This window comes from Cupressus sempervirens, chromosome 5 (assembly GCF_028749045.1).
Source record: "Cupressus sempervirens isolate cs-2001-9-10 chromosome 5, ASM2874904v1, whole genome shotgun sequence".
NCBI lineage: Eukaryota > Viridiplantae > Streptophyta > Pinopsida > Cupressales > Cupressaceae > Cupressus > Cupressus sempervirens.
This window is the reverse complement of record NC_143122.1, coordinates 936,828,995-936,856,320: the sequence shown is the minus strand read 5'-3', so window position 1 is coordinate 936,856,320 and position 27,326 is coordinate 936,828,995. Positions and strand designations below refer to the sequence as shown.

Here is a 27,326-nt window from a genome sequence, read left to right as displayed (position 1 = left end):
GTTCGAGTGCCGAAAACGTTTGGCTGCGCAAGCAAGGCAAAATGCTTCCCAACCAACAGCACAAGTTGTCGAGCTTCCTGATCAAGGTGAAGCTGCATTTTTCGCCTTCTGAATCTGTTTTTGTTTTTTTTTTGGTTTGTTGGTTTTCTCCTCAAAAATCATTTCAAGTTGTCTGTAATATGCAAGGTTGCGTGAGATTCTGGGTTTTACCGTTTTTTCCACAAAAAATGAAGTTTTGTAATTGCAACCTATTTTGAGTCATAACACTCTTCCGGCAAAACTTCTTGGTTTCAGCATTTTGTAGATCTAGGGAGGGTCTCAGTTATCACAGAATGTTCCGACATCCATACGTTGACCATTAAGGGAGGGTATTAAGATAATATCTTATACTTTCTATAATAGTCAACTACTTGTCTGCAGTCTGTCTTTCAGTCTCTTTTGTCTCTTTTGTCTCTTTTGTCTCTTTTCCTGTCTCTTTTGTCTCCAGTCCAGATAGGAATGTTTCCTATCCTGTCTCTTTTGTCTCCAGTCCAGATAGGAATGTTTCCTATCCTGTCTCTAGTTTTGTTTCTAATTCCGTCTTCAGTCTACGTTGTTTCTTTTAGAAACGACGTCCTTGTAATTCTTTATAAGGAACACATTTGTTCCTCTGTTAATCAATCAATCATCCGGAAATCCGTTAATCTACCAATTGTTGATTGCTGAATCTTGTAACAGTAATCAGTAAGCTCTTACTTCCAAACCATGGATGTCAGAAGCCATAAGTAGAAAAGGAATAAGAGACTATTGTCCAAATGTGACCAAATCTAGTCATGGGGCTAAAAAGTATTTCAAGTTCCAATAAAAAATCAAGAATACAAAAAGGGGCTCCTGCCTCAAACAAACATATACAAACTCAGGTAAAATAATGGAGGATACAAAGTTTTCAATGAGACACGCATGACAAAATACTTCAAGATTAGGAGTGTAGCTGGATAACATAATCTTAGCAGAACTTTAAGGATGTCTGAGGTGGGAAATCTCCGAGTCTTACAGCATCTGTCTTAATACCTTGGCCGGTGTTTTACTCTTACCCTCCCTGTATTTTTATACTTTATTGCTCTGAATTTCTTTGTAATACACCATCGTCAGTGTTTACTAGGGACATAAAAATTTCATAATTTGATTTGACAAAATATGCATTTCACTCTCTTTTTAACATTTAGACAATAGTTTGTTGAGTTTTCTCAGATCGCTGCAAATGTAATAGCACTGTCATAATGTCTAGCATATGTTTTCCAAATGGCAGCGCCCTTGGTTTTTAATGAGATATAAACCAAGAGAAGAGACATGTCCCTTCATGGGACATGTCTATTCAACAATATGATTAATATAATTGAAAACTTAATTTTATATATATTATTTTAATTAATTTCTCTTTGATCTCACAGGTTTATCCTACTAAAGGTACCAAAACATCAACACTCCCTCTAAGCTAGGGAGGATAAACACATGACATGTACTACACCATTGGTAGTATTAGGTATGGCAAATGTTATGATATCTTTGATCACAAGATATCCACCATTTTGATATCACGAGTCTTGGTCTCCCAGAATATTGACATTCGATATTCACTAAGTACTCAAAAGGTTTTGATATCACATCTGATATCAAGAGTATTGGTCTCCCAGAATACATGATATTCACCAAGTACTCAAAATAAGGTTTGATATCACATCTGATATCAAGAGTATTGGCCTCCCAGAATATCAATGATATTCACCAAGTTCTCGAAATAAGGTTTGATATCACATCTGATATCAAGAGTATTGGCCTCCCAGAATATCAATGATATTCACCAAGTACTCTTTGAGTAATGGCCTCCCAGAAAGTTGAGATGCAAGACATTCACCATATATTCGATTTGTTTAATCTCATAATACAAGTTATTATAAGATCATCACCTTACAATAACTTCTGCAAATACAAGTGACATCATTTGGAAGTTGTCACTTTTTCATGATGTACACAAGGGGTAGGCCCATTTAAATCACAATCCTCTTAACTAGTATAATTTATTGATTATTGGAGAATCCATCACAACATGGTTTACTCCCTCTGAATCAATATGATCAAAGATCACCAAAGGTTGACTAAATCATATCATCTATCCACTCCTTTAGACATATGTGTCGGACTCCCTTTGAATCCCAATCTCCCTCTTCCTGTAATAGCATTCTCAACGGAAAAAGTCAAGGCACATAACTCTTATAGAACGTATTAAATCAATATAAGATCTTTTCCAATGGATATAGATAATTATAAAACCTCATACTTTAAAAATGATCTCTATTATTCCAAAATAATTTATCATTTTTATAATTATAAATCCCCATTATAATCTCATTAATTATTAATGTTCTTAATCAAAATATTATAACATATTCATAAAGAAATAAACACTATTATAATATATTCACACACGCTTACCTTCCCTTAATGATGACTTGTCTCTAATGTCACTGTCAGCTACTCATTGAAAACATATATCAATTTGGATTTGTGGTTTGTAGAAGTGATTGAAAAATCACATGTATTCACAATGTGGGGTTTGCCGTAGCTTTAAGGTATCTTTGACCTTTACACTGTTATGATTGTTCGCCCACAATTGAAGTTTATTTAAACACTCAATGGATGCCAAGTAAAGATGTTATGGTTTTCCACAATATACCCCCATTGTGTAAGAATATCCCCTTTGCCACATAAGATTTCCCTCTGTGCCTTATCGTTATTTCCTGTTTCATATGCCAGGGGTGAAGCCATTAATCATTGCCCTTTAAACATCATTATTATCCGTTCCTTTTGCGGCAGTAATTATTCTAATGCTCTGAGTCTTTTCTCATTACTTATGTTAATGACTTTCATATTGTTAATGTTCTGAGTCTTTTTTCCGTTACTTATGTTCATCACTTTCGTATTGTTGTTGCTCTCTACCTACGTGGCACAATCTTTCTTTTACTTCCAATAACCTATAATTTGTGTGGATCCCTTGACTTGTAATACATGGGTGCCATGTTGTCAACTATGACTTAGAATGCCTCCTAAATTTGTTCGACGGAGCTCCTACACCTTATCATGGGTTGCTGATTTTACAAGTTGATCTTTATCACTTACACAACAATCCTTTGTGATCAGTGACAAAGGTCACGTGAAGATAAAGGCAGGAGTAAACATTGTCACTGCGCACACCAAACATCTTCTACGTGGAATGAGTATTGCCATCATACACTTAACGTCTACTATGTGGGATTCCATATGCTAACATATAAATCATTTTAGTCAGAGTCTTCGATTCATTATTACTCTGTCATTCATCACTCTTATATATGATTACTGAAACCCATATTGGCAACCTGTTCTTCTAAGAATAATCATTATTTTCTATGATCGCAATATCACATAGAGCCATCGATCTTCATTAGTGATCTTCTTTCTAGATTTCTCATTTAACATTACCTACAGTTGGCATTTCTCTATACCTTTGCATAGTTTGTGATTTGCTCCATCTTTTTTTTTTTGCACAACCTTAATAGTTGCGGTTGTGTTCTTTCTGCGAACTTCAACTTTCAAATTTCATAGGTTGAACTTCAAGCTTCCTTACAACTGAATATCTGTGTAGAGGTCTTAACTAAAGCTTTATTTGAATCAAACACTTTGGAATAGATGAGAAGACCCCAACCAATGTACAGTATCAGATATAATCTCTGCTTGCATGGTGGAGGAAAAAATAATAATGCGTAGTTTCAAACAGTTCAAGTTTAAACCATGTTGAGATAAGATAATAATATTAATGTCCAACGAAAAAACCACGAGGATTTATGGGACTGAGCATACAAACAAAAGAGTCGACGCAAGCAGCAGCACCAAAACGGTGATTGAGAAGAAATAAAACAAAACACAAACTCAGAGAAAAACAAGGTAAGGACTACAGATGGATCCTTGTCACAAAGAAATCAATAATAGAGGGATAAGGCTGTGAACAATCAAGAGCCTTAGAACGCCTCTGAGAACCACTATCTGAATGTCGTTGCCTGGAAAGACTAGTGCAGTGTCTAACCGATCTGGAATGAGGAGTGCTGGATGGCCTTTTTAATCCCCGCGTAGGAGACATGGGAGAGAAAAAGGCGGTAATACACTGGTCGAAAATATGACCCTGAGGTATGAATGATTGCAGGGTATTCTCCCGAAGCTGGGTGGCCTCCTGAAGATAAAGTGCATGACACCACTGGTCAATATAGCTGAAGAACTCTAAAAGAGAAAAAGAATCTCTGAATAGGCAATAAAATCTCCCTCTAATCTCGTAGTAGATAGGGCATCGAAATAAAAAGTGGGTCTCAGTCTCAAATTTTGCCAAAGTACACAGTCGACAAATCTGCTCATCCCTATCCATATGGTGATCAATCTGAACCCAAAGCCGGTGAGAGCCAACTCTGAAAGAGCCCAAAGAGAACCACAGAGTGTGACTCCAACGCCAATAAAGATAAGCAAGATGAACAACAATACCATTCTAAATCTCAAGAAAATGCTCAACATAGAAGGCCATCCTAGGACGCAACCCCCCGGGGGATTAAGCCAAGTAGTAATAATGTACTGTCTATAGATATCCTCTCTGACATGCTCATTCAACTCCTGACACAAGGGGAGGAGGTGAGCTGGAGCATCAAGCGAAAACTAGTATGGAAGAAGACGATCAGTCTCAATCCCAATCGAACCCAACAGAGAGGTGGCCTACGCGTACCAACAGCGAGATCTAGTACAAGTGTCAGATCTCATGATCTCAAGAGAAGAACAGTATGCCAAATAAGAGTACCTATGTCGGTCAATCTCCGACTCCATAAAACCTCGAAGCTGATGAAGGAACCAAATCAAGTCAGAAATGGCTGCAAGTTTGAGAAAAAATTGTTTATTGTGTCTCCGTCTATATCCATGCATACTCCAGGTGTTGTTAATATTTTATATCAATAACATGACTTCTTTTATTTCCATCTTTTCTATCCTCTCTTACATTTGCAACTAGGCTCTGATACCATGTTGAGTTTTCTCAGATCACTGCAAATGTAATAGCACTGCCATAATCTCTGGTATGTGTTTTCCAAAGAGCAGCATCCTTGTATTTATGAGGAATAAACCACGAGCAGGGACATGTCTATTCAACAATATGATTAATATAATTGAAAACTTAATTTTATATATATATATATATATATATATATATATAATTTTAATTAATTTCTATTTGAACAGGTTTATCCTACTAACGCTACCAAAACACCAACATAGTTCATGCTAATGTTTAAAATTTAATTTAGTTCATTTTTATTTTTGTAACTTCATGGGTGGAGATCATAAGTAGGCTCCTCAGCTCTCCTAAGAGTCATTATTGTCAACTCTATGACAGCCTACTTACTTAGCCCTCCCAAAATCCCTTTTACTTGCACCTTAACCCTTCCTTTGGTTTCAGATAGTCGTATTTCTCACATATTTGTCATTATAGGCACCACAATCATCAGCATTGATGTTGATATACAACAATCAACATAAACTTAAGCATTATATATATAACCAACATAATTTTATTAAGATAATATCTTATACTTTCTATAATAGTCAACTACTTGTCTATAGTCCGTTTTTCAGTCTAGATAGGAATGTTTCCTATCCTGTCTCTTTTTTCTTGAGTCTAGATAGGAATGTTTCCTATCCTGTCTCTAGTTTTGTTTCTAATTCCGTTTTCAATTTACGTTGTTTCTTTTAGAAACAACGTCCTTGTAATTCTTTATAAGGAACACATTTGTTCCTCTGTTTATCAATCAATCATCTGGAAATCCGTTAATCTGTCAACTCTTCTTGAATCTTGTAACATGGTATCAGCGCGAAGTTTTTTTTTTGAAAATAATAATTTCTTTTCAGAAATTATCAGTAGCTATTTTCGAAATTAAGTATCCGTGATATTTTGCTTCAAACTGGGTTTTTCCATTCGGAGAAATCTCACTGTAAATCGAGAGCAGGGTTTCCGTTTTCTGTGAGAAATTCATAGAACTCCTGGTTTTTGGCTAGGGCTTGTGAGACCAGTAAAGGGTGTTTTTTCTGCAAATCATGGCTCTACATTTTCTCTGGTCGGCTTGTGTTCTGCCTGGTTTGTGGTTCGAATGTGCCAACTTTCGGCCGCAATCTACAAGGCCTGAAGTCGTGCGTTTTTTGGCCGTTTTTTACTGCCGTTTTTCTTGCAGCCGGGCTTTAGCTTTCATGCGCCTGTAACAGCAAAATGGTGTTTTTACCATGCTTCTCAGCTCCTTTTTTTTTTTTCTGACGTTTTTTAAAACAAAACGGCTCTCAATCCGGCCTCTGCGATTTTCCTAAATCTGCGACTGTTTTTGGAAGGTCCTCTGTCTTTTTGGCCACTGTTTGCTTCATATTTGGAGTCGTTTTTTTGCATACTCAATCTATAATCGTGCTTGGGAAGCAGAATCGACCATTTTTATCAAAAAATCTGAAGATTTTTCAAGCATTTTTCAGCCAGGGCCGTTTTTTTTTCGAAACCCTAATTTTTGGGGTCGGAAAATTTTTTTTGTTTGCAGATTCTTGGTGGGTTTTTCGAGACCTCATCTGGGTCTTCGTCAGAATTTTCTGGGTACCTCATTTTTCGTGCCTCGATTTTCGAGCCGACGGATTTACATTGCGACTGCAAATTCCTTCTGTGTTTTCTCTCTACTCTTCTGGGCACTTGTTAGTTTTTTTTTTTTTTCTTTTTCCCTGGGTCAGCCTCAACATTGCCTCGAACTTCATGCAAATGGCATCTTTGACTAATCTGATGTTGGAGGGCAGTCTACGATTCAATGGCCACAATTATAATCATTGGAAGCAGCGCATGTTAACCATCTTCGAATATCGTCGTTTGGATGAGCTTGTTCTAGGCACAAAGACTCGTCCGACCTCTGACCAAGCAGAACAGGACAAGTTTGATGATCGCAATCGAGAGGCTGTTATGCTTCTTAAGCTCTCTGTTATCGATGATCAGCTACCACAAATTCCTTCAGGCAAGTCAGCTGCAGAAATCTGGAAATATCTGAAGGAGCTGCATGAAACATCTGACAAAAGTCGGGCATTCTTTCTAAAGAATCAGTTGTTCTCCATTATGATGGATGAACGTATGTCCTTACAAGAGCATCTGACAAAGATTAAGGACATCCGTGATCAGCTCGAAGCTATTGGTCGGAAAATGGAGGAAGAGGATATGGTAGTCATCACTCTGAAAAGTCTACCATCATCCTATGAGCACTTCATAGAAACACTCAACATTATGTCAACTAATGTTGATCTGAAGTTTCCAAAATTATGCACCAAACTTCTGCAGCAGGATCGTTGGAAACAACAGTTTGGCAGCAGTGCTTCTACAGCCTCCTCAGAGCAGGCATTTGCTGCAAAATCCTTTCAACAGAACATCGGCAACCATCAGTCTTCTCAGCCTTTCCAACATCAACCTTCTGCTCAATCCCTGGATGGCTCTACGAAGCAAAATGTGCAGTGTAATTACTGTCACAAGTTCGGCCATATGAAGTTCGAGTGTCGGAAACGTTTGGCTGCCCAAGCAAGGCAAAATGCTTCCCAGCCAACAGCACAAGTTGTCGAGCTTCCTGATCAAGGCGAAGCTGCATTTTTCGCCTTCTAAATCTGTTTCTGTTTTTCATGGGTTTGTTGATTTTCTCCTCAAAAATCATTTCAAGTTGTCTGTAATACGCAAGGTTGCGTGAGATTCTGGGTTTGTTGATTTTCTCCTCAAAAATCATTTCAAGTTGTCTGTAATACGCAAGGTTGCATGAGATTCTGGGTTTTACCGTTTTTTCCACAAAAACGAAGTTCTGTAAATGCAACTTATTTTGAGTCATAGCTTTCTTCTGGCAAAGCTTCTTGGTTTCAGCATTCTGTAGATCCAGGGAGGGTCTCAGTTATCACAGAATGTTCCGACATCCGTATGTTGACCATTAAGGGAGGGTATTAAGATAATATCTTATACTTTCTATAATAGTCAACTACTTGTCTATAGTCTGTTTTTTCAGTCTAGATAGGAATGTTTCCTATCCTGTCTCTTTTTTCTTCAGTCTAGATAGGAATGTTTCCTATCCTGTCTCTAGTTTTGTTTCTAATTCCGTTTTCAATTAACGTTGTTTCTTTTAGAAACAACATCCTTGTAATTCTTTATAAGGAACACATTTGTTCCTCTGTTTATCAATCAATCATCCGGAAATCCGTTAATCTGTCAACTCTTCTTGAATCTTGTAACAACTTTTACCTAATAATCATGATGGAGAAGGGTGTTAACAAAATAGATATATCAATTCTATTGTTCCCAATGAACTATCTCAATTCATGCTTGCTACTGACATGGTTTCTGTCATACATGTTTGACTACTCAATGATAAGAAGGCTGGTTTTAGCTTGTTCTTGTTGGATGCTCAAAACTGAAATGAATCTTAAAGATTTTTAGATTTGATTAAGATTGTATTTTATTACAAAGTAATTGGTAAAATACAATAATTGGTTTAAACTTCTGAAATACAATAAACACATCTGATTTCTTTTTAAGAATATATACCCACATCTTTCTACTAAAATCATCAACAAACAGCAGAATATACCTAGACCCAAGAACAGAAGGAGTAGTGATGCAGGGAGCTGCAAGAAACTCAATAACATGTGGAATAAACTCAACTTAAACATTCAACACTTTCTGCTTAGAGTAACACACGGAAGCTACAAATTGATTAAAGAAACCACATAGAACACAAGGCCAAATGCAGCATATTTGGAGGTGTAATCATTTAACTTCACATATAGAGAAACCACAACATGCACTGCTGTGAGGCCTTCCAAGTTGCGGCCTTATACAAAATAAAAAATATACAATCATAGAGTCTTAGCTCGCATCTTCTATCTTCTATTCTCTAAGAATGCTACTTTCCTATATCTAACCAAGCTTCTTTTATAACCAACTAAGCCACAACTCGGCTAGTCAAGGATTTATTCACAATTTAGGTCCATACTTGGAAAGGTAAACAATAACCCGCACAAATGGTCATATGAAGTGATGCGCACTTGATGGTAGGTCCACAAGTGTGTTAGGAGTCGGGTCCTAACTGTGCAAGACGCCACATAATCAATCGAAACTGTGCCAATCAGAACAACATGCTATGCAAGGTGGGAACAGCAAGAAAGCAGGACTGCAAAGAATGACACAGAACTCGAGAAATATAGAACATAAGAACTCGCGCTTAGGACAAGGATCAACAAAAGGTCCTCGACATGATGACAACTGTGCATAACATGAAAACAAAAGCAACAATGGCTCCTTCACAAACAGCAAACTGGTACAAACAACTGGAAATATTTTTGGTTGATGCAAGATTGCTCAAAGACCCAAGATGCTCCCGCATTAGACACCTAGGGTTGATAAAGAACTGATGTCCACATCAAGCATGACTGACATTCTGACTTGAATCATAGAGATCCAACTCAACTTGCGTAATCCATGAATGTCTTCAATTGGTGTCTTTCCACTAAACTAGGTATTCCATGTAGTCTTTTCCTTTGGTGCTTTTACTTATTCGGCTACTCAAAATATTCTAAATGCCATATGTTTTCTTCTTAGGGTAATCCAAGTTACCTTTCAACTTTTCATCTAATTCAAAATACTCAAAGATATTTGCAATGTTGAATATAGACGAAATATCCATGTCTTCTGGTAATTTAACTTCAAAGGCATTTCCACTATCAAACTTTCTTAGAATCTTACAAGGACCAAACTTCTTCATCTTCATCTTCTATAGGTACCAACTAGAAATCTGCCTTTCTTCAAGTGAATCATTACCTCATCACCAACTTCAAAAGATTTATGTCTCCTTCGCTTATCCCCTCTCTGTTTGTATTCCAAATTACTATCTTCCAGGTTCCTTTTAACTTTCTCATGTAAAGCCTTCATAAACTTAAGCGCTTCTCTGTCTCAAGGTTCAGATTTTTCAATTCTGTAGTTCCTTTAGGATTCATTACAGTAACAATCTCAAAAGGTGTCCTCTTCGTGCTCCTATTCATAGAATTATTGTATGCGAACTCTACACCAAAATCAAGTCCAAATTAGTAAGCTTATCTCCAACCAAGCATCTCAACAAGTTACCCAAACTTTTGCTCACAACTTCGGTTTGTCCATTTGTTTGCGGATGAAATGTAGAACTATGTATTCAACTTCTTCCAAAGTGTTCTCCAGAAATAACCAGTGAGTTTGGTATCTCTGTCTGAAACAATGGTTTTAGGCAATGCATGCAATCTCACCACTTCCTTAAAGAATAATTCAACTACATGTACAGCATCAAATGTCTTCTTACAAGGTATGAAATGAGTCATCTTTGAAAATCTATCAACTATCACCATAACAAAATCATTACCTCTCTGAGTTCTAGGGAAACCAAGAACAAAATCCATACTGATATCTTCCCAAGGCTTATCAAGTATAGGCAATGGTGAATATAATCCCTAATTCTGACTAGTGCCTTTTGTTGTTTGACAAATTCTGCAACTTCTTATCATTTTCTGCACATCTTAATATATCTGCACCCAAAAGTACCTGTCTAAAATCAACTTCACTATTTTATCAATGCCAAAGTGTCCAGCAAGTCCACCACTATATTTTTCTTTTATGATGTTCTCTCTCATAGATCCTCTAGGTATGCATGATTAAATTCTTTTAAACAACATGTCTTCCTGAAAGAAATAATCAGTCCACTTGTCCCTCACCATCTGTTCCTTACAAGCCTTCCAAGGTTCTACGAAATCAAGATCAGTATCATACAAATACTTCAAATCATTAAAACCAAGTACCTCAATTCACATTTCTGCTAGCAAATTCCTTCTTTGGCTCAAAGCATCCGCAACCTTATTTGACTATCCACTCTTATGTTTCAAAGACAAGGAAAAGTTTTGCAAAACTCAACCCACTTTATATGTCTTTGATTCAACTTATTCTAACTTCCCAAATACTACAAAGCTTTATGGTCAGTATACAACACAAAATCCTTAGGCATTAACTAGTGTCTCCATTTCTTCAAATGCTTGAACAATAGCATAAATTCTTGATCATAAACTGAATATTTCATCTTAGCATTATTCAATTTCTCACTAAAGAAAGCTACAAGTCTTCCTTCTTGACTCAAAACAGCTCCAAACAGCTCCAATAGCACTTCCACTAGCATCACATTCAACTTGGAAAACTTTACTGAAATCGGGCAAAGCAAGTATAGGCAATTCCGCAATCTTTTATTTCAATGTTTTAAAATTCTTATGCACTCCATGTGTCCACTTGAAATCCTTTTTATCTCCTCTCATAGTCTCAATTATAGCATTACAAATAGAACTAAAATTTCTGAAAAACTTTCTATAAAAACTTACCAATCCATGAAATGATCTTACCTCTCCAACATTCTCAGGTATAGGCCAATCAAGAATAACTTTCAACTTTTTAGGATCCATCTTCGAACCATCAGCTGAAATAACAAAACCAAGATACACAATCTCTTCCTTTATAAATGAACATTTATTTAGGTTAATCAGCAATTTCTCCTCTTTTAATCTTTGCAACACTTGTCTAGCATGTTCAAGATGCTCTTCCTTAGTCTTACTGAATATCAAAATGTCATCCAGATATACAATCACAAATTTACCCAAGAATCTTTTCAAAACCTCATTCGCCAATCTCATAAAAGTACTAGGTGCATTAGTTAAGCTAAAGGTCATAACCAACCACTCATATAGACCTTCATTAGTCTTAAAAGCAATTTTCCGTTCATCCCCTTCCCTAATTCTGATCTGATGATAGCTACTTTTCAAATCAATCTTGGTAGAATACTTCACTCCACTCAAACTATCCATTATGTCATCCATCCTAGGCAAAGGAAATCTATATTTCACTATTATCTTGTTTATAGCTGTAGAATCGGTGCACATTCTCCATTCTCCATTCTTCTTAGGTGCTAACACGGTAGGTACTACATAAGGACTCAAACTTTCTCTGATCAGACCCTTCTCAAGGAATTCATGCACTTGCCTATTCAATTCGGCCTTTTCATTAGGTGTCAATCTATGCGGTGCTTTATTAGGCAAACTAGCTCCAAGTATCAAATCCATACAATGACTTATACTTCTCACAGGTGGTAAACCATCAAATACATTATCAAAAATTATGTCTTGGAATTTTGATAACAAAGACTCAATCTCAGGTGCATGCTCTAACTCATCTTGTTTCTTGGTCTTTATAGGAATCAAAGCAAAACAAACATTTTGTTCCTTCCATCTCTAGCAAATTGATTACCTTCAACCAAACATACTTTGACTATGGTGCAGTGATTTTGTTCAGGGTTCTCTACCAAGTGTAACAATATTTGTTTCTTTCCATCTACCCAAATAGTATACTGATTCAATCTACCATCATGCAAAGCTTGTCTATTATATTGTCAAGGTCTACCAAAAAAATTATGACAACAATCCATAGGCATAATATCACACAAGACTTCACCAAGATAATTCCCAATTTTGAATTTAACAAGGCATTGTTCACTTACAAGTAATTTATGCTCCTAAATCCAAGCAACATGATAAGGCTTAGGATGTCTCTGTCTTTGCAACTGTAACTTGTTAACCAGCTCCTCAGATGCTAGATTGTCAAAACTTCCACTATCAATGATTACCTTGCAACATTTTCCACCTATTTTGCATCTAGATTTGAACATGCTTCTTAAAACAAATTCTCCATCAATTTCCTCATTCCACAAGATTCTTCTTCGCATCAGATTCTCACCATTTTCAAGTTCATTGGGCATTTCAGCAACTTCTTCACAAGCCAAAGTGCTCCAGCTATTACCTCCAATCTTCTTCCCAGAGTTAGTACATTCAAAATCCCTATGTCCTCCTTCTCTGCATTTGCAACGAGTACCTTTAAACCAAGACCTTTCTTCTCTTTTTCCACCATTATTATTCCTAATGTAACTAGGTATAGCTACCTCTAGTGTAGTTACTAGGTATAGCTACCTCTAGTGTAGTTACCTCTTCTACCAGTAGGTTCTTCCTTCCATTCTGATTTTCCTTTATCCTGTATTGTACTATCAGATCCGCTACCTTCTCCATATGTTTTGCCTCTGCTTCTCTAAAATATGTCACCTCTTCCTCTCTATCTTTGATAATGTTTTTTTGCCAATCTTTCTTCAGCCTTCAAAGCGTATTGATATGCTTCTTCCACACTGTCCATCTTACCATAGCTGATCTCATCCTGAATTGATGCACTCAAAACATTCAAGTATCTTGCCACCTTCTCAACTTCATCATCTACATGTCCAGATCTGATATCCAATTTGTAGAATCCCTCAGTATATTCTTTTACACTCATGTCCTTTTGTCTCTAATTTTGAATGAAAGAATGAATGATTTTTAATGACATCCACGAGGCCATAAGCCTAAAGGACCCACATAAATGATTTTGAATCTTTCTCAACAATTTAACTTGATAATCAGCACGGAGAAACTTCTTCTTCTTTTTCCCAATCGTCTTTGCCCATTTCTTGATCTTTTCTTTTCTCCTTTTTTGTTTTTTAGTTTGTAAATGATCCCACCAAAGTGAAGTGTGACCCTTCAACTTTGTGACTGCTATCTTAACCTTCTTATTATCAAAAGTACCTTCATACGCAAATTATTTATCCATCTCAGCAATCCAATCTAACAAAACATTAGTCTCAAGTCTTCCATCATAGCAAGCAACTTCAACTAGCATTTGCCCTAGACAAAACTCTCAAAAGCCTTTCTTCATCTTGTTCAACCTCAGGTTCAGGATTCGGATTCGGTGTTGCCTCTTCATCATTGCTAACATCTTCAAAATGTACACCTCTTCTCTGCGTTGTCTCCACAGCTTCAAATCTCACTGCAATTTGCCTCAACATGTCCTTAATAGCATTGCCAACATCCCCTCTACCATGAACCATCTTGACAATAGTTCCTGCAAGATTGAAACCTTTTGCAAGTTATAGGTCAGATTTCAAATCTGCCTCCCTACAACCAAACTCACAAGGTCCTCCACGATCCAAGCCTCAAGAAAGACTCACTCTGATACCACCTAACACAAAGAGCTACAGGAAACTCAATAACAATATGTGGAATAAACTCAACTTAAACATTCAACACTCCCTACACAGAGTAACACATGGAAGTTACACATTGATTAAAAAAACCACAAAGAACACAAGGCAGATGCAGCATATTTGGAGGTGTAATTATTTAACTTCACATATAGAGAAACCACAACAACATGTCCGGCTGTGAGGCCTTCCAGGCTGTGGCCTTATACAAAACAAGAAATATACAATCACAGAGTCTGAGCTCACATCTTCTATCTTCTATTCTCTAAGAATGCTACTTTCCTATATCTAACCACGCTTCTTTTATAGCCAACTAAACCAAAAGTCGGCTAGTAAACAAAAACCCGTGCAAATGGTCATATGAAGTGATGCGCACTTGATGGTAGGTCCACACGTGTGTTAGGAGTCGGCTCCTAACTGCGCAAGACACCACATAATCAACTGAAACCACGCCAATCAGAACAACACGCTACACAAGGTGGGAACAGCAAGAAAACAAGACCGCAAAGAACAATACATAACTTGAAAAATATAGAACATAAGAATCCGTGCGCTTAGGACAAGGATCTAGGAAAGGTCCTTGACATGATAACAACTGCGCATAACATGAAAACAAAAGTAGCAACGACTACTTCGCAAACAACAGATTGGTACAAAACACTGGAAATATTTTTGGTCAATGCAAGATTGCTCAAAGACCCAAGATGCTCCTGCATCAAGTAGCCATAGGGCCACAGATATCGGCATGAGCAAGTTGAAGTACCTAAGAAGCGCGCCATGAATCGCCAACAGGAAAAGGTGTGAGATGTTGCTTCCCAACCTAACATACATCACAAACTCCAAGCTAAGTCTAAATCTCTGGCAATTTGAGGACAAGTTGTTCCCAAGCAAGCTAAGAGAGACAGTGCACATTTAAGTGCCCATATCGCTAATGCCAAAGTGAGCTGATAAAAGACCTCTGAGCAGCCATAGCGAGGTCTCGAGAATCACCAGAATCAACAAGTTGGAAAAGACCATGATCCTCAAGGCCTACTGCAACAACAGACTAAGTATCCCTATTAGTGATGGTGCACTGATGTGAACTGAAGGTGATATCCAATCGTGGTGAGTGGCACAGCATCTGACTCACTAAGAGGAGATTGAGTTCATCTCGAAAACACAGTACACATTGAGGGAAATGAGATTCCTCCCAACAGACTAAGTTTGAATGTTGCCTTTGTCGACAACAGTGTACTCTTCCCCTCTACCAAAAATAACTAAATCTATAAAAGGTTACTAGTCTACGAACCAGCCTCTTTGGTCGGTGAAATGATGAGAGGCACTTGAATCAATGTACCAAGCAAACGACTTCATGCGATCTACAAGTCTTTTAGCCATTAAGGTGTAAAAGGCAAATTTTTTCTACTTAGTGTACTTTGCACACTTCGCTTTGGGCTGCGAATTAGATTACTTAGCTTGGGCAGCTAAGCATTTCCAAAATTCAAACCTTCATGTGACCATACTTGTGGTAGTAGTTGCATTCAATGTTCTTTTTCTTGGAGTCTTATGATGCTAGAGCAGAGGACTTCTACTAAGAAGACTGTTGGGAATGAGACTTGCCTTTATCCTTCTAAAAGGATTTAGCAGCAAAGGCTTGCTCTATGGAGGTGGAGTTGGACCTGCTACTGAACTATTGTTTCCATTGATCTTGTTGAAGTAAAAGCGTGTAAAGATCTGTGAACTTCAAATCAACAACAATAGAAGTGATGTTGACAGTCTCGATAAAATACTCGTAGGAATTGGGTAAACTATTGAGGGTTATTACCATAATGTCCTCTTCCTCCATCTTGCATCCAATGGCAAGAAAATGATCATGGATATCCTAAATCTTATTCAGGTGTTCCTAAAGCAATTTTGGCTCATCCATGATGACAGAAAACAGAGTTCTTGAGAAAAAAGGTTCCCATATCTCAACAAATGTCTTGTCGGATGGAATCTAAGGGAGTTGATCATCAACTAAGGATAATTTGAGAAGCATCACCACCTCCCAATTATTTTGATCCCATATATCCTAATCAGTACCAACTGCAGTCAAACGTTGTGCAACACCTAGAACAATATGATCAGTATTCCAATATTCAAAGAGTATTAACATCTGTTGCTTCCAAATGCCATAATTCTGACCATTGAATTTTTTATTTCCCTTGAGAAGACTATTTGTCGAAGATGCCATAGTCTTCAAGGCAAAAAATCAAAAGACTATCTGTGAAGGCACGTACTTCAAGGCAAAAAGTTAAAAGACTTGGAAAAAAAGAAGAGGTGAAGAGAGCTAGATAAACCCAAAAGGAATATGTTGTCGAATTCTAAATTTGTTGGCTCAAAAATTGAGGCACCCAAAACAAACGGACAACCTAGTTGAGCTCTCGAAAAACTCACCAAGATCGGATCCAATACAGAAAATTATGGTTTCGAACAAAAACGACTTGGGCTGCAAAAAACACCTTCAAAACAATGGCGAATTTGCAGTTGAATCAAGAAAACTGGGCGCAAATTCATAGTAGAGGTTGGTAAAAAAACCCTAGACTGTAAGAGAGTTAAAAACGACCATAAAAATCTGTAAATTCATCCAAAAACATAGGCTAAAAACAAACAACGTCAGGCAAAAAACATAGGGATTTTTTGGGTGTTTTTGGCACTAAATATCTGCAACTCGAGGTCAAAGAATGGCGTCAAGACAGATGAAATTTGCAGGCAAAAAACCATAGCTAAAATAAATCCAAAAAATTGCGACTTCAAAACCCTACAGAGGCAGAAAAGAAAATGTGTCCAAACAAGCTCTCCTTTGAAAACAAATAGGAGTTGGAGTAAATGGTTTTCCTAGTCGCCAATAAGAAAATTTTAGACCAAAAATGACCGACAAAAGGGTGCGATTTGTAGACAAAAGGCACTGATAATTTCAAAACCAAAATTATTATTTTTATTCAAAAAAAAAATTAGTATTTGCTTTGATACCATATTACAAAGTAATTGGTAATATACTTGTTTGTTATTAATAGTGATCAATAGATCAATATATACAAAAGAATAAACGTTTTCCTTAGGAAACAATCGTAATGAGAAGAAAAATTCTATTCTAGCTAACAGTTAATTAACAACTAACTAAATATTAGAAACATTCTAATATTTACAATAGATTACAAATAGATAACCATAAAATAATAATAGACAATAATAGAGGCTATCTATAATGTTTTGAATGCTTTTCTGATGCTTCTTCTATTGCAGCCTCTTTCTTTCATGTCCATTACTCTTGTGAGGGGTGGCAACTCTTGGAGGGAGATATGCTCCTTAACTAATTATTTTTGCTTGCTTGTTAATTGCACCCTTTTATATCTATTAACTATTTGATAACTGCTTCCTCTTATCTTAACCACTATTAGACTTGATCAGTAATTAAAAATTGTCTAAATTTTTTATGTTGTTTCCTTTTTTGTTCAATGGCTGCTTCTATTTATCTATATTGTCCTCAACAATGACACACTCGAGTTTTCTCAAGGAAAGACACTCGTAGGAGGTACCCGAGGGAAAGTATCTAAGGGAAAGTACCTGAAGGAAGCACCCGAAGGAAAGTACCTGAGGGAAAGCACCCGAGGAAAGCACTAGAGGGAAAGTGCAAGGGGAAAAGCCCCAAGGGAAAGTATCCGAGGCAAAGCACCCGAGGGAAAGTGCCTGAGGGAATGTACCTGAGGGAAACACCTGACGGAAAGTGCTCAAGAGAAAGTACCTGAGGGAAAGTTTTGATGCCACGGTACTGTTTGACAAATGTGTCGAAGGGAGTGAGCTGGAGATGTCGAGGAGAAGATATAATCCATTGAATACACCAAATAATAGTCAAACAAGCATACGTCAACACAGAGATATCACAATTTATTGTTGAAACTCAAAATATTATATTTGCAAAACAACGATGGCACTCTAGATGTACCAAATCTGAAGCAAAAGTAATACAAGATGGAATAGGGTGAGGGTCGAATCCCACTGAAACTGGAATAGCCAAGTAGGGAAGATCTACCATTTCTGAAATAACAAACAATACAGAATTCCAACAGGAATTTGCAGTACAAAGAAATAATCCAATTCACACCCTAACAACTTCCTACATGTTGCACATAAATACCCCTTCGGAAAAAACTCCTCGGGGTTTACAAAAGAATGCTGACACAGCAAACACATACGAATAATTAATAAAAATTGGGCCCCTTTATTTATTCAATAAGTCCTTGTGATATTATTTAAATTTTAAGACCATTTAATTAATTATCTTAATTAAAATATTTTATTAAAAATTGGGCACATTACATTCTCGTGTGCTTGTGATGTGCACCTTCTCCTGATGTGGGGGCATGACAGAAGCACCCTGAGCAGTCACATACATCAACTGCACTTACAGCGTGATTTAGCTTGGTTTGTAGGACACTCCTTTATGACAATAACATTTGACCATGTTAAAGTTTGAACTGTCTAATCAGGAACAAGAAATTGGCATTTAATCAAAGTAGGCAGACTTAAAATTTCCTGCTCTGCAAAAGATGCAAATAATTACTTGGATCAACAGGAATGTAAGAATAATGTCAACATATGAGATCTTCTGAATGGAAAATCTAGGAGCAGGTTCTCTAATATCAGAATTTGGGTCACGGACTATATCACTACAGTAAAAGGAAAGCAAATTTTGGTGCTTTATGATTCCAGATAGCTATACTGTACAAGCAACCACTATAAAAGCAATGTCTGTTATTTTTAATAACTGGAAAGGTGTGCCATATTATCCAATTTCATTTATTTAAAAGAGTTTTAAACCTTGCTGTTTTGGCTCATCCTATCTAATTTAAAGTTAAACCATCATCATTGAATAACTTGCATTACAATCACAAATTTTGATGAGAAATAAGCTTTGCCTCTATTATGAAAACTACCGTACATCTATTTGAACAAGTACCTGCTTAGGAGATGCTTTGTGTAAAACCTTCTTCATACGTGATTGCCAAGATTTTGAGCGTTTATTCCACTTAAGAAGTCTAATGACCAACTGCACATTCAGGTACCACAAACACAGTTTCAGCATGGACTATTGTCATTAAAAACATCCAGTTCTACCAATTATATAATCAAGAAAAATATTGTCATTATACACTTGCCATCTTACCAGTTCCATTACCAATGAACTATTTCACCAGAGAAAAGACACTCAAAAAATAACAATAATCTAACAGTGAGATATGAACTGCAACCTGTGCTTAATAAGAAAACGTAATAATCTAATTTTAACATTTTAAGATACTAATATAATATTTTTCAATCTCTAACCTCTACTTCCAAGAGGGAGGATTAGTGTGTGACTACATGTAATGTGACTTTTTTACCTTGTGCCATGTTGGTGAAAACAACTAGGGTTACTAAATACCTGTCTATTATATCTGTCTGTCTATTATATCTGTCTATTGAAGGAGATAAGTAAATATCCCAAAGATCATCAGAGTGAAAGGTTAATTGGTTATAGAGAATAAATGTTAAATTTGAAAACTATGTAACCTATCACAAATGTGGTTCTATCCTTTATTATAAGTCTGAATAGAAGTAGATAAAGATGTAAAATATTCATTCACATCAACAATGGCATAATATCCATAAACGTGCAGGTGTCCCTCAGGATATTCTACAGAGAATATAGTGGGGAAAACACAGAAAATTCTGCACAAGAAAGATTCAAAGAAAGTGAGTGGCAAAAATTAAACACAAATGGAATCCCCAAACAATAAATAACATTGATAATTTGATAAGTTGCATGCATTTTCAAAGATGCAACATTATTTATGGAGTAAATATTAACTGAGATAACAGAATTTAGCGTATTAAAATTGATGGATCCAATCTACTCCTGTTTTCAAGAACAGCATGAAGTATCATATTTTCCCACAAATTCATGATGGCTATATAAAAACCTTTCAGGACGTTTCAGTAGTGCTGTGTTATAAATATTCACACCCCATTGCAATGGAGACACCCTCTTTTTTGGTTTCTAGCTTAGTATTTTGTTAAGCTGTCCTTAGGTTGGCAACATTTTTGGGTTTATTAATCTACTAGAATGGACATGTCAAGAGATCAAGAACAAAAGAATATTTTAGGGGTTGCGCATCAATTGCAAAATCCAGGTTTGAGGAGGATTTCCTTCAAGAAATCCACCTCTAGCTCAAGTTTCCCTTACAATCAATGTTTCAAAATGCTAAATGGGGATGCTTAGTGGAATGAAAAACCAATACTTGAAAAAAATGAAGGATGAGAGATAAACAAAAGAGGAATTCCAAAACAAGAAAAAGGAAATCTTTGATAAAAGGAATTCCTAATTTTAAATACAGAAATGAAAACTCGGTCCAAATGATGATTTGCCCTCAAAAATTTCATCTAAGTGAACTTCAGCACAAAACCCTTGCATTCCATTCAAGAAATCTAGGTCTCTAGCAAAGTTCTGCACAAGGAATCCATAAGAGGTTGGAATTTCCAACCAATGGTAAAGAATTTTCAAAAGGTTGAAAAGGCAAGAAAAAATGAGGAACAAGATAATTCTTGTTGGAGGAAGAATTTCCAGTGCAAAAAGGTGAGAAGGATGCAAGCAAATTTCAAAATGAAATATGACCTTCAAGTTTGAAAATAAAAATCATTACTTAAAAGATTCCATGATAAAAAAGTCAAAATCCTTAGTGGAAAAGCAAGAATCAAGAAATTTCATCTGAAACGTGTATTTGCAGTCACCTTGCTTGGAAAATTCCAGCCCAAACATGCATTTGCACCCACCTTTGCTTAGGCTAATCCAGCTGAGACATGGATTTGCACCCGAAGAATCCAGCTAATATGTGTATTGTGCCCATCTTGCAAGAGATTTTCAGCAAAAATGTGAATTTGCACCTACCTTTGTAGATAAATTCCACCTGAAAAGTGAATTTGTGCCCACCTTGGTTGAGAAAGTCTAGCAACATGAATTTGACCCTAACTATCCAGCTGAAGTGCAAAATCGTGCACAAGAAGTAATGGTGTAAAAATGCAAGAAGGAGGACCAGACTTAAGGTGAATTTAGGCAGACCTGAAAGCGAAATCTTCCAAATAAAATACAAATTCAAGGTAGACAAGGTGAAATTTAAATCAGATCAAAATCACAAATATGAGCTTCAGGCCAGAGTTAAAAGTGCATTTCCAGATTTGTGTCAAGCATTGTGAAGGAAGTCAATTTCTAAATGAGAAGAATTAATTCCAATATCCAAATCCATGATCCCATTGAAGAATTGTTCATCATGGAAATCATTTTAAGTTCTTCAATGTTCATTAGTAACTTGTATTTCATTTTATTCATTACTTTGATTTACAATGTTTTCTTTATTTTTTAGATTTGATGTAAAGTTGAGATGGTGGAATGCTGTTGATCATGAAGACGATGGAAGACTTCCCCAGCATGGGAAATCAAATCGTGCAAAGAATTCCAAAGCTTCAAGACAATAATGCACGGAAAAGATAAAATTCACACTTTGATAAGGAATAGTTCAAGATGTTCAAACTTAAGGAACGGAGCTGAGACAAGACTGATTCCTTAAGAAAAAAAATACAAGATAAAGGATGCAAATTTCTCTATAATTGAGGAATGTTATGACAATCGTAGATTTCCTTTGGAAATCATGAAGAACCCAATTACTACAAGAGGGTCACTATTGTTAAATTTCCTGGTCCGTGGTTAATCTCGGGGGCATTCAATGTTAGACATAATGACGTGAGTAAAAAAGAAAGGATAAATCCTTGAAAATCGTTTGGGAGAAGGAGTGCCTCCTCAAAGGAGGTCGCAGTGATATCAAGATGGGGAAACATTCAAAAAGATGAATCCCAAGAACAATGATGAAGTCTAAAGGATGAAGAAGAATATTCAAGATGAAGCAATTTGAGAATATGAACCATCACAATCTGTCAAAAGGCTTAAAGATGTAGTGTCAAGATATATTGTTGAACATGCAAAGACTTCTTTGTGATGAACTACAAAAGATTGCAAGGTACACATAGTGATGTGGCACCCACTCATCTTTGACCAATCGATAAAGTCCAAATCAAAATGTCCAAGCTCATCCAACCTGACACATTCACAAGTGGGCATGTGGAAAACATTTAGTGTACACTATCATTGATTCATCCTTGAAAGGATATGTACTTTAAGATTTCTAACCTCTACATTAGATGATATTATGTATTTGTAGGTGGTAATGCAACAACCCTAATTAGGCTTTCTTAGAATTATTTTGACTGTTGATTTAGAATCAATATGGGAACTTCACTTGTAATTAGGAGGTATATAAAAGGCTTGGCCTTCTCATTTGTAAAATCATTAGTTATCAACATAGTAACATGGGGATGCATCCCCCCCCCCTTTTTTCCTCCACGCACCGAGGACTTGGGGACTCCTTTCCCCCATCCCCAGTGGTGCCACCAAATTCCACCACCTCCACCAAGGATGGGGGGATGTCCTGATGTTAACTATTTGCTGATTTCACTATTTATGTCCAATGTTTGATGTTCCAATTCAATGCAATGTTCAAGTATTTACTCTTTGACATCTTTATATCTTATATTGCAATACATCTTTTCATAACTAGCACTCTCAGTACCATATGTATAGTATATACAGCCCCCCTCCGCCATCCCCTATCGCCGTCCCCTTGCTGTCCCCAGATCAAGGCCCCTCTGTCCCCTGTCCCGAAAACTTGTCCCCCTGTCCCCAAGGGCGATGTAACTATGGTTACCAATATTAGAAGTAGCAATAAGTAGAGAAGGTCAGAAATTGTTGTCAAGATTATGTTGAAGTTAATATACAATTTTCATTGAAAATATCCTAGATATTTTTGTGTTGTTTCAGAGTTTAGTTAAATTTCACCGATTTTAATAGAGTATAGAGATATGTGATAAATTCCTTGCTCTGTGCAATCTGTAGTTTGTCAATTGCAAATTGCAGTGTGTGGTTAGTTTGAGACCACTTAAGCAGTACTTCAATTGTGGATGTTTATTTGGATTGCATTAATGTTGGGTATTTGGAAAATTGTTTACAATATGAAAATCCTTCATTACCTTTGGAGATTGCATCAATTTTGTGTAGTTTCCTCATGGCGAAGCAAAGCCTGATTAAGAAATTAATTTATCAAAGTGTTATTCATTTCATCATTGTCCTTAGGTGTACAAGTAGATTACATTCTCTAAACCCTTATCCTTTTTGTCTTTTATTTGAAGTTCAAGTCAGTTTAGATCAAGTTCTAGCTAGTTTGAGGGAAAAGAATTGACTAAGTCTGGAAATCTTTATGTAAGTCCGTGTATGTTACCAGCAATATCACATCAATTCACTGAGTTATATTCAACACAAAGTCGCATGTTCACTGTGTAAACCTTTGAGTTATCTTATTTGATCACACTGTTTCACGTTGCTTAGCATTTGACATTTCCTTGTTCAAGAGAGTATAGAACACTTGGTATTTTATTTTGTGTTGGCGAGTATCACAAAACACACATCAAAAAGTAGCTTCACTAAACATTATGTATGGAAAATGATAATGTTAAGCTGAGGTAGATGGAAAGAAAGCTCTAATCTGAACAAAATTACTTATGTCAGTAAATCCACCAATAAAAACTGTTCTGTGAGCATCAGTACCCTTCACAGAAAATCATAAAAATCAACCTTGCTTTGTCCAGACTAATTCATGTTCCAGAACCTGTGGGAAGGAGATTGATAAGTTGCAGTACTCTGATGCTGATGGCTCGGATTTTGTCGAGAGACATCTCGAACTCATTGGAAAGGAGTGGAAAGGTGGTGGTGATCTTAATTCCCTCTAATTATATTGCTGTTACCTGAAGCTCCTTCAGCTGTGATTTGGATGTATTGATGTTTGCTTTTAGCCTTTCTCTTCCCAGGCAGTCTCGCTCTTTTTAGGACTTTTTATGGCTTCGACTGCTCTTTTTTAAGGGATGGTGCTCCTTATTTTTTTAACTTTTCAGCATCAATCCAAAAAGTAGCTACATTAATCATTTTTACTTCAAAGTTCATAGCTAAAATATATACATCTGGGAAACGTATACAGCTTTTAATTCAAGATAAAAGATAGGGGCTCAATCGACATCAAACAAGTATCCTTGCGAATTATAAAAAGAGACTATAGGATCTCTGTCAAAACAAACAAAATAATCCCGGTGCTCCTTATTTTTTTAACTTTTCAGCATCAATCCAAAAAGTAGCTACATTAATCATTTTTACTTCAAAGTTCATAGCTAAAATATATACATCTGGGAAACTTATACAGCTTTTAATTCAAGATAAAAGATAGGGGCCCAATCGACATCAAACAAGTATCCTTGCGAATTATAAAAAGAGACTATAGGATCTCTGTCAAAACAAACAAAATAATCCCACCAAATTCAAAAAACCATTGGTCCTACTTGCTTGCACTTAACAATCACCAAGAAGATTGTGGCATATTTGATTACAAAAAATTTAATAAACATTATGCAAACCATAAAAGTTTTAACATCATACAACAAGCAAATCACCAATAAGGGATTGTTGATTTTTTTTCTTTTTTTCTTTTTGACGCATCTATTCTACATAAGATTATTGTTTTACCTTCATCACAAATAATAATTATGAGGACATTGAAAAAGCATGTTATCTCATTAAAAACAGACAATTCTTTTCCTACCAAGAGCATTTGAAGTGTATGAAATTTTGTATCAATATCATAATGGGTGCAAAAAATTGAAGGCAAAAATGAAGTCATAAGGAAGCATATATTCATGTCCTAGAACCATGTTACCTCTATATCTTCCTCGGCAGTAAATGTCTTTACAAAATCTGCTAAAACATCCCATGATCTTCTTCTAGGATCATTCAACGATGGACTTAATTTTTTATCTCGAACATGCAAGAATTCTTTCCAATCTCCTTTTGAACCCTTGATTTGATATTCTTGAGCTAGCTCAACAATTTTGACAAGAATCTACAATTTCATGTAAGAAAACAAAACATGATAAATCAAAATTAAATTATTATAAGTTACAGTATGTAGGATATTCCTAATTCTTGACCTTCAATTAGTTCAAACAACTTTGATTAAAAAACACGAGAATAAAAATCATGTGCATTATTCAAACAATCAACTCTCAACTAAACATGTAATCGTGGAAAAAATTCAAATATTCTACAGGATTTAGAGAAGCTACTTGAGTTATTAGTTTAATCTAGAATAGTGCAATAAGCTGCCATGGCCACGGAAGCAGTGAGTAATCTAAGTCAGGAAAACATATAATTCAGCTATAGTCAATATAAAATTGTGAGTTTGTGACAAAGATTGTAGCAACAGTTTTTATAGCATAATGTGGGGACACCCCTATGGAGTCTCATTGACTCATTTTAAGTCTTATTTAGGGCACCTTCATAGTTAGAAATAAAATGTACAATGATCAAGTCAAAAAGGTCGCAGCAAATGTAAGGCAGGTGCAAATATTCATATGCAACCACCAAATATCGTTGTATTGTTTCAATCCATTTCAAGGAAGAAATAGCTCAAACAGGTTGAAACTCTTTTTCCATTCTACTTCATTATTTAAGATGATGCTTGAGTTGCTTTGAGTCCTTACAAATTACAACCAATAACCGTGGCATGGGAGTTGCATGGAATTTGACTTGCAGCAAAAAAAACATAACATGCTTGATAAATTTTGCCATGCTCATTTTAAGATAACCTCCAATATTATTCTGATTCGGCCTAGCGTAGCAGAGAGGTGATAATATGGGTTGAAGAGATACGTGAACCATTTCTGGAGCTCAGTTTAATACGGCTGCTATGGAATAACTAGCTGAAGCATTGTTGCTCACATCTTTTATTAAAATATATCTCAGTTTAACAAACATGTGAAGAGCAAGGAAAGCATCTAAAAAACGATTGCATTAGGGTAATCTTTTGTAACTCTGAGACAGTTTCGTCATTAAAACGAAATTGAAAGATTTTGCTCCCAAACTTATAGCGATAAATTTTAAAGAAACTAATTGAATTTTTGTTATATGAGTCTGAAAAGGAAGAAAATGTAAAAAACCTGTTTGTTTTCCGCTCTGAAGACCATCTTTTCTTCCGCCATTTTGCCGTTGGGAGAACAATTCCGAAACTGTTTAGGTCTGTCCTCTTAACAAATACACACTACTTCAAACCTATTAATTTTTTAATTACCTAAAATAGAGTATAATTTTACTGCGATAATTATTAATTTTAATGTTAACAAAAATATAAGCATTTGTATAGGTGGATATAGAACATGTCATTATCCTATTATTATGACAATAGTGAATTTGTTTTTAACCAATGAGCACTAACTATTTTTCTATAACTTCAATTTTTCTAAAGTTTGCCTAATTACTTATAATTTTTATATATGACAAAAATTATTTTTCTGAAATTCTATTGGCCAATTTCATTTGGTCTTATGGGACCTCTTTCGCCAAAATACTTCATAATTCTTTTTTTTGACAATATTTTTGGAGATACATATGTAATATAATAAAAATAAACCATAGATGATTATGTAGATAAAATATAATTTAATTCTAAAACAAATATAATTACTACAATACTTGAAGTTTTTAATATAATATAATTTAATCTTTGCACTTATAAATTCAACCAACAAAACAAATTTAACAATTAAGAAGCTAAAAAATAATAATAAATAACAATTTTCTATAATAATGCGCAATAAGAACTTATAAGAAGTAAATTGTATTAATTTAGTTTTGATAACAAATAAGAATCTATTTTAATAAGAATTAATGAATTAAAAATAAATATTAGATTTTTGTAATTTAAGAATTTAAATGTAAGAATAAAGTTATATAAGAAATATTTATTTTCTATTAAGAATGTTTAAAATTATTAAATTTGATTTTTTATATATTATTATCAAATATTATATTTCAAAAACTCATTAGATAAATTAGAAAATGCTATGACTTTTATTATTTCTTTATACCTAAGTATTAAATATTTTTAAATAACTTAGAAAATGCCATGACTA

The 27,326-nt window shown here is 35.6% G+C and overlaps 1 protein-coding gene across 1 annotated transcript in view; it reads right to left on the bottom strand.

The window, feature by feature from the left end:
- Positions 1 to 26,413, bottom strand: part of LOC149559029 (small RNA degrading nuclease 1-like) — a 139,089-nt gene extending 112,676 nt beyond the window's left edge. The window contains exons 1-3 of the mRNA XM_089832987.1: positions 26,355 to 26,413; positions 25,076 to 25,258; positions 19,189 to 19,278 (exon numbers count right to left, since the gene is read on the bottom strand). Of these exons, the coding sequence (XP_089689113.1) occupies positions 19,189 to 19,278; positions 25,076 to 25,258; positions 26,355 to 26,396 (315 nt within the window). The 5' untranslated portion in view covers positions 26,397 to 26,413. The remainder of the gene's footprint in view (positions 1 to 19,188; positions 19,279 to 25,075; positions 25,259 to 26,354) is intronic.
- Between the last annotated feature and the right edge of the window lie 913 nt (positions 26,414 to 27,326).